Raw genomic sequence first — 11700 nt, 5'->3', positions numbered from 1 at the left:
TGTTCAAATTGCCAAATATGGCTATTTCATTGAGTTTTTCTTATTGAAAAGCAACCTCTTAAGTATTATACAATTTTCTACATCAATTTTTTTATTTCTACATCTAAAATGATACTTCTATCAAAAGATTCACACGGCCAAAGCAAGATACAAAAAAGCTTCATGCAGAGCTTGCCAGTTCATTTCTAAGCAGGTTATCATGAGGCTTCTTGGTGAAAAAGCGTATCAGAACAAAAGCAAGCATGGTACAGCAGTGATACAGATGATGGCTAAGGTGGCAACGATCGATCCTTGATCGAACGCTCTCTGCAAGCTTCCTGCCCTCGAGAAATGTTGCAAAGCCAAAAATCCAGCTATTGCCAAGGAAATGATCGCACCAGCTTGTGTTCCTCTGTCAATGAAAACAGAAAAAAACACAATTAAAATTTTTGAAGGGAAAACACCAGAGTACAGATGTTATATGTCTCTGAGCTTTTGTGCTCTTGCACACATGCCCTACTTACCTTAGTTTCATTGCTTGATAAGGAGCAACGATCACAAGCAGCAAAGTCAAGAACGGTAGCTCCAATTCACCTGAAACCAAAAGTTGGGTTAATTTATTGCTTAAAAGAAGTTGAAAGCGAACCAGGGCACAAAGGGAACTAAATGTGATGAGAACATTGGGTTGCGCCATAATACTTATTTCGAGGCATACTACTCTAGCTAGATTCAAATCGAATTATTATTTTCTGTTAGTTGACACTAGATTTGTGTAACTAAAGAAAGAAAGTATTATAACATTGAATGCAAAATAAGTAATTCAACTGCATACCCACCTGGAATGCGGTAGAAAAGACGAACCAGAAGTGCCAAGAAAGCACTCCAACTGCCATATTCACCGCTGCCAACCAATCAGGCAAAATTTGACAACCAATTAAGGATTCACCGTACTTGAAGTAGCCAAGACAATAAAGTTTTAGATGCTTATGGAACAATACAGATATGGTGAAGAATAGGGTGCATGGTTCTTAAACAAGAAAAAGAAAAGAATGATGAGGTCAAGATGGGCTTACTTCATCCATGAGATGACGGTTGCAGGTGCTTGGAGGGCAAACAGAGGAGCAATAAAAGATTTTTGAACTGCAGTGCCTTTGGCAAGCATTAATGCCCTAGAAAATTAAATCAAATTCCATCAGAACATAATCAAAGATTTTGCGAACACAACATTATTTTAAAAATTGAAACAGCAAACTCTTATACTTCCTTTAAACTGCCTCCAGTCCTCAAAGAAAGTACCAAAAGCATGCGTGGATTTTACTAGGTGCCATGGCTAGATGGGCCATGAGCATTATGGTGTGTCCATAACATGTTCCACTGAAACCAACACGAAATGACCGAAATGTTTCTATTTCCATCCCCACCGAAACCGACACAAAATGACCGAAATGTTTCGTAAGTGTAATAGTAGTATACTATATTACAATGTATTACATAATTATATGTACATGAATTGCGTGCAAAATGTGGTGCATGTATTATGTACAAATATTTATATGAACTGCATGTGAAATTTTGTATGTACTAAATTACCCGACATGCACGACCAGTGTTTAAAAACTCCTTGACACGACAAGGAACTCGCCCGAGTCGACAAGGATTTTCTTGGCCGCGTTCCGCGTTTAGCCCTGTAGAGTCAATAAAAACTCCTTTGACTCTCCTGAGTTATGACAGCGTTGACCGCGTCAACTGCGTTCTTGGCCGCGTCCGCGTAGAGTTGACAAGGATTTTTCTTATCCGCGTCACATCCGCGTTTTTAAACACTATGCGCGACAGTGCATGTTACTCGGTGTTCGATATTTTTAAACCATTATGGATAGTAGTCATGCTTGTGTGATGGTTTCTAAGTGTGTATTTGTGCTTATTCTAGCATTTCCTGAAGTTTCATTGTTAAATTCTATCATTTACATATATTTCCATATGTTTCCTTGATTTTACAGGATTTCCACCGAAATTTCCAACCGAAACTGAAATTTAAAACCTTGGTCCAAAATGCAGTACAATCTCACATTGAGGTTGAAGATATAGTGGATCAACAAGTGAAACTATTAGAGCACCCACAAGGTTATTAAAATCTATACATGAAGAGGAAGTGGTGGGGCTGTTTGTGACAGCCAAAGCACGAGTCAAAGAAGAATGGAACTGTGGCAGTTTGTGAGCCCAGATCTGGGGAAGATGGGGACCACTTCTCTATGGGTTGGGGCCTATGGGGCCCACTCCAATGTGTTGCAGACATAGTTGTCAACCTGTGACTTCACTAGTGACTCGATTTCTTAATGTTCTGACTCATGACTCGTATGAGCTTTTGACACTTAGGGGCCGTTTAGATACGCAGATTTTAGAATCCGGGGTTTCTTCAAAATTGTAGCTAAGAGACAAGAGAAGAAGCTGACCAGCCGTCATTTTTTACTTCTCGTCTTTCTTTCCGACAGCAAGAGAGTAGCAGATCCTCCCATATTTCCAGGTTTTAGAAATCTCAGGATGCAGGAGAGATTTTTATAACCTGAATTTCTCACTTTAAATCCAAGAAACGCTGTCAGGACAGCATACAGCTGCTTGATCATGAACCCTCTTTTACGCTGTTTTCAAACTAAAAACCTGGATTCTAAAATCACGTATCCAAACGGCCCCTTAATTTTCTTAAGTGTACTTTCAAGCTATGACCAAGTGGTCATCATCCCAAATGGATGTAACACGACCTAATCATCATCCAATGTGGGCATCCTACAATTTTAGCAATGAATGGCGTAGCCAAAAGCACGAAGAACGAGTCGGGGGTTGATTTCCGTCTACCTCTAATCGAAAAAACCTTCGACTCCACAAAGAACCGAAGTTTAATAAAGAACTTCTTAACAAGAAAGACAAAATGTCACTGTTTCATAAAAAACATCAAGCCATGAAACAACCCTGCACGACGCATGTTAAGCATGTATATATATTCTAAGAGAAAGCCCTACCTTTCTAAAGTAATTCTTCTCTACCTTCTAAAACTACCCAACTTTCCCAAACTTTACCTTTCACAGTTGCCAAGCTAGGACTCGTTTACAAAAAGGAAACAAGTTGCTTAGAAAGAAATAACTAGGATTCTTGTTCTAAAAAAAGAAAGAGCTACTTAATTAAAAATATGGTCACGCCAATGAATATCAGCATCCTGATCTAGTGGACTGTTAGTTACATTGATGTGATCTGTTTTTCTTGCAAATAGTAGTATTAAGACACTCAATAGATTAATTAGTGCGTGGTCTTTTGGTGCCAACAAGACCATAAGAATACCCTACATACACCATGCAAATCATGAATTACATCATTATAAGTAAAATCTAAATGTGCCAATAGACCACGTCAAAGCTAGGAAATCCGAAAGCAAGGACGTAAGTCATAGGGAAAACACATATAATTGGAAGTGGGGCCATCAGGGACAAATCAATTTAAATGAAGGGCAAACCTGGGTCTTCAAAGACAAATTGGTTGTATATGTGGGTGTTTCGAGCTAGGAGATTTTCTTGAGTACTTCTGAGACAAAACGTTCATTAATGGCTTTTGGAACAGTAGAATCCATAGGATAATCATAGGTAGCCAATTTGATTGTATAAATTGTTCTGCATAAGTCTCCCAAGTCTATCCCATGTATAATCCTATGGCTCCCAATGATTACGATGGGGGTTCGACAGGCACCCGAATGCAGTCAACCCACCTAGGTGGGGGATCAGGTGCAGCACCCACGGAACACAAAATACGGGTACTTTTGACATGTGAAAATTGCAAAGTTTGTGTTTGGGTGAAACTGTTGTATTGTGATTAGGGTTGGGATTCTATAAAAGGTCTCGGTCGTAGACCTCTTCGGTATCTTGTACTCTGTAGTCTTCACATACAGTGGAAGCTCTTGGGATCACACTTGCTCATGGACACAGTCACATAACATGAAGAATCATGTAAATAGTATTCTCGAACGTTTTCATAAAAATATTGTGGTGGAAAGTCATCTTTTAGCATATTCAACAAAATGGTATCATTGTCCCAAGAAGAATGATAATAAGGCCTTCTCTCTTGAATATTGATGAGTTCAAGAAATAGCTTAAACCTTTGTTGACTTCAGAACTCAAAATCTCCAGTAAATTCAATGTTAATGAAACTAGGTTGTACATAGATAATTCATATATCTTTGTCAGTTCAACAGTTATTTGAACCTTATTTAGTCCCGCTACCGAGCAAAAATTTTATTTCCTATCTACTATACAAAGAACAAGGACAGAAGCTGCAAAATGTTAGAAGTTTGGGAGTGGTGCCCCACTCCAAAAGGATGAAGGGCACCACTCCACTAAACCGGAGAGGGGCTGGATGGCTGAAAAAAGAAGGGAGGCTGCAAAAGGGTGTGAAGTGATGTGCGTGCCGGTTTATGTACCACAAAATATGTAGAAGGTTTGGCATGATGCCTCAACATATCCAAATTATTGTCTCATGAAGTGAATTACAAAAGTCAATCAAGACAATCATGAAGGCATGAAGCACTGGGCCATTGAAGAGATTGGATGTGAAGAAGATGCCATAAAGAAATGAAGAAAATAACAGTTGACAAATTTAAGTGGCAGCTATTAAAATTAAGAAATAAGCTAAGAATTTACAAAAACCATTCAGTTTCTAAGAATATATAACTTGCTTTAGATCATTATCATTAATAAATCGGTAGCAGGTCCACCAAACCCCAGATTACCAACAAAAAGTCAATATTAATTTCAAGAATTCTACTCGATTTGGTTATTTCACGCCAATAAGTGAGATGCTCCAATATTTTGAGTTTTACACTTTGCCGAGTGATAGATGCCTTCATTTTGTTGCTTTCAGGAAGCTCTTAGGAAATACATTGGTGGGTTGGACTTGGTTTGGAAACCCATTTTGTAAAGAGGGGATGGGGCAATTTTTTCTCTCTTTTTTTAGGATGGAAAATCGCAGTCTTTATTAAGAAAAGGGGGATGAAAAGGAAACAGTAACACCCTCACTGAGAGAAAGGGGCCTGATTTTTATAAAGAGGGTTGTTACTTCTTATTTTCTTAGCGAATTTCATTGTTTGTGGTCTCTTAATATCCCTTCTCTAGAATTGTGATCATACCATATGTTATAGGTGTTTGTTGCGTTTTTTATGGGTTTCAGCTATGAAGAAACTCAAACAAGTGGTGTTAAAAAAAATAAAGAGAATCCATACAAGTGTACCCCAGGAACAAGAAGAAACACAACCTTCAAGAATATCATCATGCCATACAAAAAATCAGAGGCAAAATTGTTGGAAAGTTGCCTTTATTCCCACCCACAGCCGGTTGCTTGGGTGGGAAGGCAATAAAGGCAAAATTAGAAACCTTTCTTTTTAGGTTTTGGGGGAAAACCTAAATACTAAAAAGAGAGTAGTTTTCTTGGGTGGAAGAACAACAAGAGTAGAGAGAGGTGTGTCGGCTGCCTCTTGGTGAGAGAAAAAAAAGGGAGAGAAAGAGAAAGAGAGTGAGACAGAAGGAGAGAAGGAGAAAAAGGGTTTCTTCCTTGGGTTTTCTCTTGGGTTCCTCTTGGGGTTTCTCTTGGGCTTTTCTCTCGGGTTAACTCTTGTGTACGGTCTTGGTTTGAGAAGCAAGGAAAGGGTTGCGGGTTTTGGGTTTGGGTTTAATCCATTGTAATCCTTGAATATTGTTTTTCTCATAGTGGAAGATCGTGTTTCTTGCCCGTGGAGTAGGCTTTGCCGAACCACGTAAAATCTTGGTTCATCTTGTGGCTTGTTTATTTTACTTTTCTGTTATATTTGTGTACGATCGGATTGGATTTGCACGGCGGATTTTCTCAACAAGTGGTATCAAAGCTCAGGTGGAGCGATCGTCAAGGCCGGGTGGAGTGATCGTGGGTGTTGTGGTTAGATTACGGTTAGAGCGATTTTTGGGAGTAGAAAGATTGTCCAAGAAAGATTCTCGTTCGAGGTGGAGCGCTACACCGTGAAGTGCGGAGTAATCTAAGATGGCGGTAAAATCAAGTTCTACTCAGTTCAACATCGACAGATTTGACGGAAATGACAGTTTCACCCTATGGCAGATGAGGGTGAAAGACATACTAGTTCAACAGAGCCTTGCTAAGGCGTTGAAGGGAAAGGATGGGAAGCCGGAAAAGATGACGGGTGCCGAGTGGGAAGACATTTAGTCGAAGGCGGGCAGCACGATTCGACTATGTCTGGCAGATAGCGTTATGTTTAATGTTATGGAAGAGTAAGACGCGCCTAAATTATGGGAGAAGTTGGAAAAGCTGTATATGTCAAAAAGTTTGGCCAACCGGTTGTATCTGAAGCGGCAATTGTACGGGCTGAAGATGCAAGAAGGCGGAGATCTTCTAGAACACATCACGGTGTTCAACGGGCTTGTGGATCAACTCCACAAAGTTGAAGGAAGAAGACCCTTACTTCTCTTCCTGATTCGTATGACAACTTGGTGACAACTTTATTATATGATAAGGATACAACAAAGTTAGAGAAAGTCACGGCGTCGCTCTTATCGAATGAGATGCGGAAGAAACATGTTCTTGGTGTAAGTGAAGAACAATGGTTGGTTGTTCATGGTGGGAATGAAAGAGGAAGGTCGTCTGACAGGGGATCAGGAAAAGGCAGGTCAAGATCCAGGGTCGGCGGAAAGGGCGTGCAATGTTACCGTTGCAAGAAATATGGCTACTTCAAGCGGGATTGTCCAAAGCGAGCTGAACATGTGGACAATGGTGCTACGAATACTGTGGTGGCGATAACGGATGAACAGAGCGAAGAGTTTGGAGACGTTCTCACAGTCTCCACAGGTAATCACACTTCTCCTCATGATAAGTGGATTTTAGATTCGGAGTGCTCTGTTCATGTATGCTCCATGAGGGAATATTTTGATACATTCCAGGAGACAAGGGCTGGTGTAGTGTCCTTAGGTGACGGGTCTACTTGTGACGTCACGGGAGTTGGGACGGTGAAGATCAAGATGTTCGATGGAGTGGTTCGTACTTTGTGTGGTGTGGCGTATGTCCCAAGATACAGAAGAATCTAATATCTCTTGGCCGGTTGGACTCCAGGGTTTGCAGTTTTTCAACTGCAGGTGGAGCTATGAAAATCACACGCAGTTGTATGGTTCTGATGAAAGGCGATAAGTGTAGCGGATTGTATCGTCTGGTTAGGAACACAGTGACTAGTGTTCCTAAGATCTCGATGGCTAGATGGAAACAGGGTAATAGTGTGCATACACGTAAGATCTCCTTCGCAGTTGGTGCAGAGACATGTTTCCAGGTTACAGATGATGGTGAGAGGATCACAATACCTGCGTTGGGGAGGATGGATCGAGATTCCTCTCCAAGGTTGACTGGGTGAGTCAACAGTAGGGCTGGCAATTTCACCCGGGAAAGCGGGGATCCGCCCCGCCCCGCCCCGCTTGGGGAGGGGATTCCCCGATTTGAGTGGGGAAGGGGAAGGGGATATAAAAAATTTCTGGTGCGGGGAAGGGGAGGAGAAGGGGATGGAGTTGGCCCCGCCCCGCTCCGCCCCGCATTAATGCCATTTTTTTCTTGTATTTTTTAAGTGTATTTTTTTTTTGGGAAAACTACTAGAAACCCCTTTGAATCAAAACATATCTACAAGATTCCCCCAGAATTTTCATAATTTCCATTACTACAGTTTTGTCCCTGAAATAGCTTTTTATGTTTTCTTTTACCCATAATCCATTGGGCATTGTCCCTCATTATAGTAGTATATTACCCTTAGAAATCCCTAAAATCTCTCCATCGAACCATCACTGTAAGGCATCATTAAATTCTTTGAAAATCTCCCTCCCCCAAATAAAGGCAACATCTCTCTGATGAGTGATGAGATTTTATATGGTGTGCGCTCGTATAGTCCATTATTTTTCAAAAAGTAATGGATGGGCTACGCCATAGGATGATCCAAACCGTCCATTTGATAGGCTACAATTTAAAAGTACTTTACAGGACACCATAGATCATCCAAACTGTCCATTTGATGGGCCACAACGTAAATAAATTGCGGCCCAAAAATCATTTCCATAGGATGATTGCAACCCTCCAATCTATAGAAGGTACCATAATATGGAATTCCTCTATAGATCAGAGGGTTGGGATTATCATATGGAAATTATTTTTGGGCCACAACCTATTTACGTTGCGGCCCATCAAATGGACAGTTTGGATCATCCTACAATGTGCCCATCAAGTGGAAGGTTTGGATCATCCTATGCCTATGGTAGTATGGTGTGCCCATCAAATGGACGGTTTGGATCTTCCTATGGTGTGGCACGTACAGTACTTTTTGGCAAGTGGGATTGGGAATTAGGGATCTGCTAGGGACTATTGATCAATTAAATGAATCTGAGAGCAACCACCTTTGTCCCCAGGTTAATAAAATGAATATGACAAAATCTTAGCCTATGTGTGGGTTGTGTGGCTACTCTCACATGCAATAGCCAAGCCACAACATGCCTGAAGTGATTGTCCCTAGCAAATCTTTAGTTTTAAACCTAACATTTAACAAAGTAAAGTGAGAAAGTAAAGTCATTGTCCCCGAAGGATGCGGGGCGGGGAAGGGGAGGGGATGGGGATTAGATATTCCTCGTGGGGAGGGGAGGGGGATTCCCCACCATCCCCGCAGTGGGGAGGGGAGGGGGAAAATTCCCCGCAGAGGAGAAGGAGTAGGGGACCCCAACATCCGGCCCCGACCCGCCCCGTTGCCAGCCCTAGTCAACAGGTTGGCAGCTACACATGTGCATTGACCGTGTTGATTGAATCGAGAGGAGTTAGAACCTAAGTGATTCGAGGGTGTGTAGCTGGTACTTTGGAAGGCCAATGGTCGTTTGCGGCAATAGCGGACCGGTGACAACATCAACAGAAAATCTTCAGGTGGCTGAAAAATAAGCCAAGGTGGAGATTGTTGGAAAGTTGCCTTATTTCCCACCTATAGCCGGTTGCTTGGGTGGGAAGGCAATAGAGGCAAAATTAGAAACCTTTCTTTTTAGGTTTTGGGGGAAAACCTAAATACTAAAAAGAGAGTAGTTTTCTTGGGTGGAAGAACAACAAGAGTAGAGAGAGGTGTGTCAGCTGCCTCTTGGTGAGAGAAAAAAAAGAGAGAAAGAGAAAGAGAGTGAGAGAGAAGGAGAGAAGGAGAAAAAGGGTTTCTTCCTTGGGTTTTCTCTAGGGGTTTCTCTTGGGCTTTTCTCTCGGGTCACCTCTTGTGTACGGTCTTTGTTTGAGAAGCAAGGAAAGGGTTGCGGGTTTTGGGTTTGGGTTTAATCCATTGTAATCCTTGTATATTGTTTTTCTCATAGTGGAAGATCGTGTTTCTTGCCCGTGGAGTAGGCTTTGCCGAACCACTTAAAATCTTGGTTCATCTTGTGGCTTGTTTATTTTACTTTTCCGTTATATTTGTGTAAGATCGGATTGGATTTGCCTGGCGGATTTTCTCAACAAAAATAACTTAAATAACAAGATCAGTAGAGATATTATGGCATGGTCACTAGCAGGTTAGCTGAGCTTTGTGTCAAAGAATGCTTAATAGATCAAAAGCACAACACCTATTTTAATCCCTTCACGAAACAACCCACTAAATCCTCTCAAAGGAGGAATTAAAAAAAATAAAAAATGATTACCCAGATTAAGGGAATCATATGATTCTGCAAAATTCTTCATGAATATAAACAGAATGAGAACCCAATCACTTACGCAGATGAAACGGTACAAACCCATTGAAGGGTTTCGGGAGTTAAGGCAGAATAGCAAACAACCCCACCTCGTCGATTCATCTTCTTCAATTTGTGATGATGGGTGGGTAAAAACCTGTAAAGAGTTTTGAGTCATAAATTCTAAGGAGCAATTTCAGATGAAATTCACTAGAAAGTTTTCATGGGTATGGGAGTGTTTTTTTACCCTTTTCTTACCTGGGGGAGAGTGTGTAGCAGTTTTTGTAGTTGACTTTGTTGTTGGGGAAAGAAAGCCTCTGTTTTGGGGTTGAAAGAGGATGAAAGTGAAGATAAGAAGATGGGTCTGAAAGAGGGAGAGTGCTTCGAAAAGGTATTAAAAGAGACATTATCTCCTGATCCTTCAGAAATCAGAAGGGGTTCAAGCTGAGGAATCAGGAAATTGAAGAGAGAGAGAGAGAGAGAGAGAGAGACTCAGTGGGTTGCGCCACGTCGCATTAAAAAAGAAGGAATTAAAAGGAGAAAAGTTAAGGAATTGGGCAAATTTTTCAAGGAATTACCGATTTGGCACCTTCTAAAACAAGAATGAAACACGGGCTAATCTTCAAAACCTTTGATTCGTTTCTATCTTCGCCGTCGAAAATAACTAGAGATAGATGGATGCTTGACACATGTGGGAAAATCTTTTGGAACGCTGACAACCCAAAGTCAATCATTATCTTTTCTCATTTCTCTTTTGGCTTAGAACGATAACGTTATTGAATACATCTCTTTTGGCTTAGAATCTTTTCATTTCTCTTTTGGTCCTCACTTCTCTTTTGGCTTATAACAGTAACTTATTGAATATGTCTCTTTTTGCTTAGAACGGACATTATTGAATATTTTATTATTTCTCACGTCTCTTTTGGCTGAGAATGCCGCCAAAATATTAAGGGTTACACTGACGGAAATAGGGTATACGCCGACGGAATTCATGGGTACGCCGGCGTAAATAAAGGGATACGCCGACGGAAATAGAGTGTACGCCGGCGGCATTCATGGATACGTGGCGTAAATAGTAGGCTACGCGAGCGTAAATAATGGGGTACGCCGGTATAAATAATGGGTACGCCGACGTAAATAAAGAAGACCAAAAGAAAAGAAAGAAGATTTTAAGCCAAAAGAGACGCATTCAATAACGTTACTGTTCTAAGCCAAAAGAGAAGCGAGAAAAGATAACAACAGCGTTCAAAAAAGTATTCAATAACGTCGGCGTTTCAAAAAGTTTTCCAACACGTGTCAAGCATCCATCTGTCTCTAGTTATTTCTGACGGCCAAGATAGAAACGAATCCAAGGTTATGTCGGCTCAAATGCACATTCAAAACTAACCAAGAGAAGCCTCATGAAGTGCACCAATTTAATAGGCAGTAATGACAATGGAGGACTCTATCGATGCCAAAAGGGTATCAGGGTCTTTTGACCACCCGATTTTGAAGATTAGCCGGTGTTTCTTTCTTGTTTTAATAGGCGCTCGAAATCCGTAATTTCTCAAAACATGAGTCACGGTCCGTACTTTTTCCAATTAAGAAATTCAACGGTAGAGCGCGACTCCACTGTAAAGACAAATGAGGTTCGTATAATATTGTATTGCGGCCCCTACCTTTTGTAGAGACAAATGAGGACCGTCAATTTTCTAGACCTCATGTTGGATGCTACAGCTGGACAATCATAATACCTAACCATTTGTATACTTTTAATCGTGAAGGTTGGATTGCTATTTTTTTGACAGCCCACATCAATGGGCTGGATCCACTCTTAAGGCATATCAGATGGACGGTTCAGATCAACCAAATATGGCCCACTATATAATAATGGGCAATGTAGGCAGACCAACTGAGCATATTCTTGTACATGCGGGCATTGTCATGATTCTGCCCTTTTAAGATTTGCAAGTATAATTAACTTTTTTTAGGGATCCCTTTAATAATT

General features: G+C 40.9%; 1 protein-coding gene across 1 annotated transcript; it reads right to left on the bottom strand.

Annotated features, from left to right (window-relative positions):
* LOC143862264 (cold-regulated 413 inner membrane protein 1, chloroplastic-like) lies at positions 1-10230 on the bottom strand. The gene is made up of 6 exons (XM_077373271.1): positions 9972-10230; positions 9757-9870; positions 1053-1148; positions 816-880; positions 504-573; positions 1-391 (listed from the first exon to the last, which is right to left on the bottom strand). Exons 1-6 carry the CDS (start codon positions 10118-10120, stop codon positions 226-228), a joined length of 660 nt encoding a protein of 219 aa, XP_077229386.1. The 5' UTR covers positions 10121-10230; the 3' UTR covers positions 1-225.
* Positions 10231-11700: the final 1470 nt, after the last annotated feature.

The sequence above is a fragment of the Tasmannia lanceolata genome, unplaced genomic scaffold (genome assembly GCF_043159265.1).
Source record: "Tasmannia lanceolata isolate RefF3 unplaced genomic scaffold, GAP_Taslan_0.1 ptg000037l, whole genome shotgun sequence".
Lineage (NCBI taxonomy): Eukaryota > Viridiplantae > Streptophyta > Magnoliopsida > Canellales > Winteraceae > Tasmannia > Tasmannia lanceolata.
Note: the sequence above shows the minus strand (reverse complement) of the source record. Positions and strands in the feature narration are given on the sequence as shown.

Excerpts from the sequence above, each read along its gene's own strand:
- LOC143862264 (XM_077373271.1), bottom strand. The coding sequence starts at position 10,120 with ATGTCTCTTTTAATACCTTTTCGAAGCACTCTCCCTCTTTCAGACCCA. Across the intron at positions 1,149-9,756 it reads GTTTGTACCGTTTCATCTGC|GGCATTAATGCTTGCCAAAG; the intron begins GTAAGTGATTGG and ends TTAATTTTCTAG. Across the intron at positions 574-815 it reads TCTTTTCTACCGCATTCCAG|GTGAATTGGAGCTACCGTTC; the intron begins GTGGGTATGCAG and ends TTTTGGTTTCAG.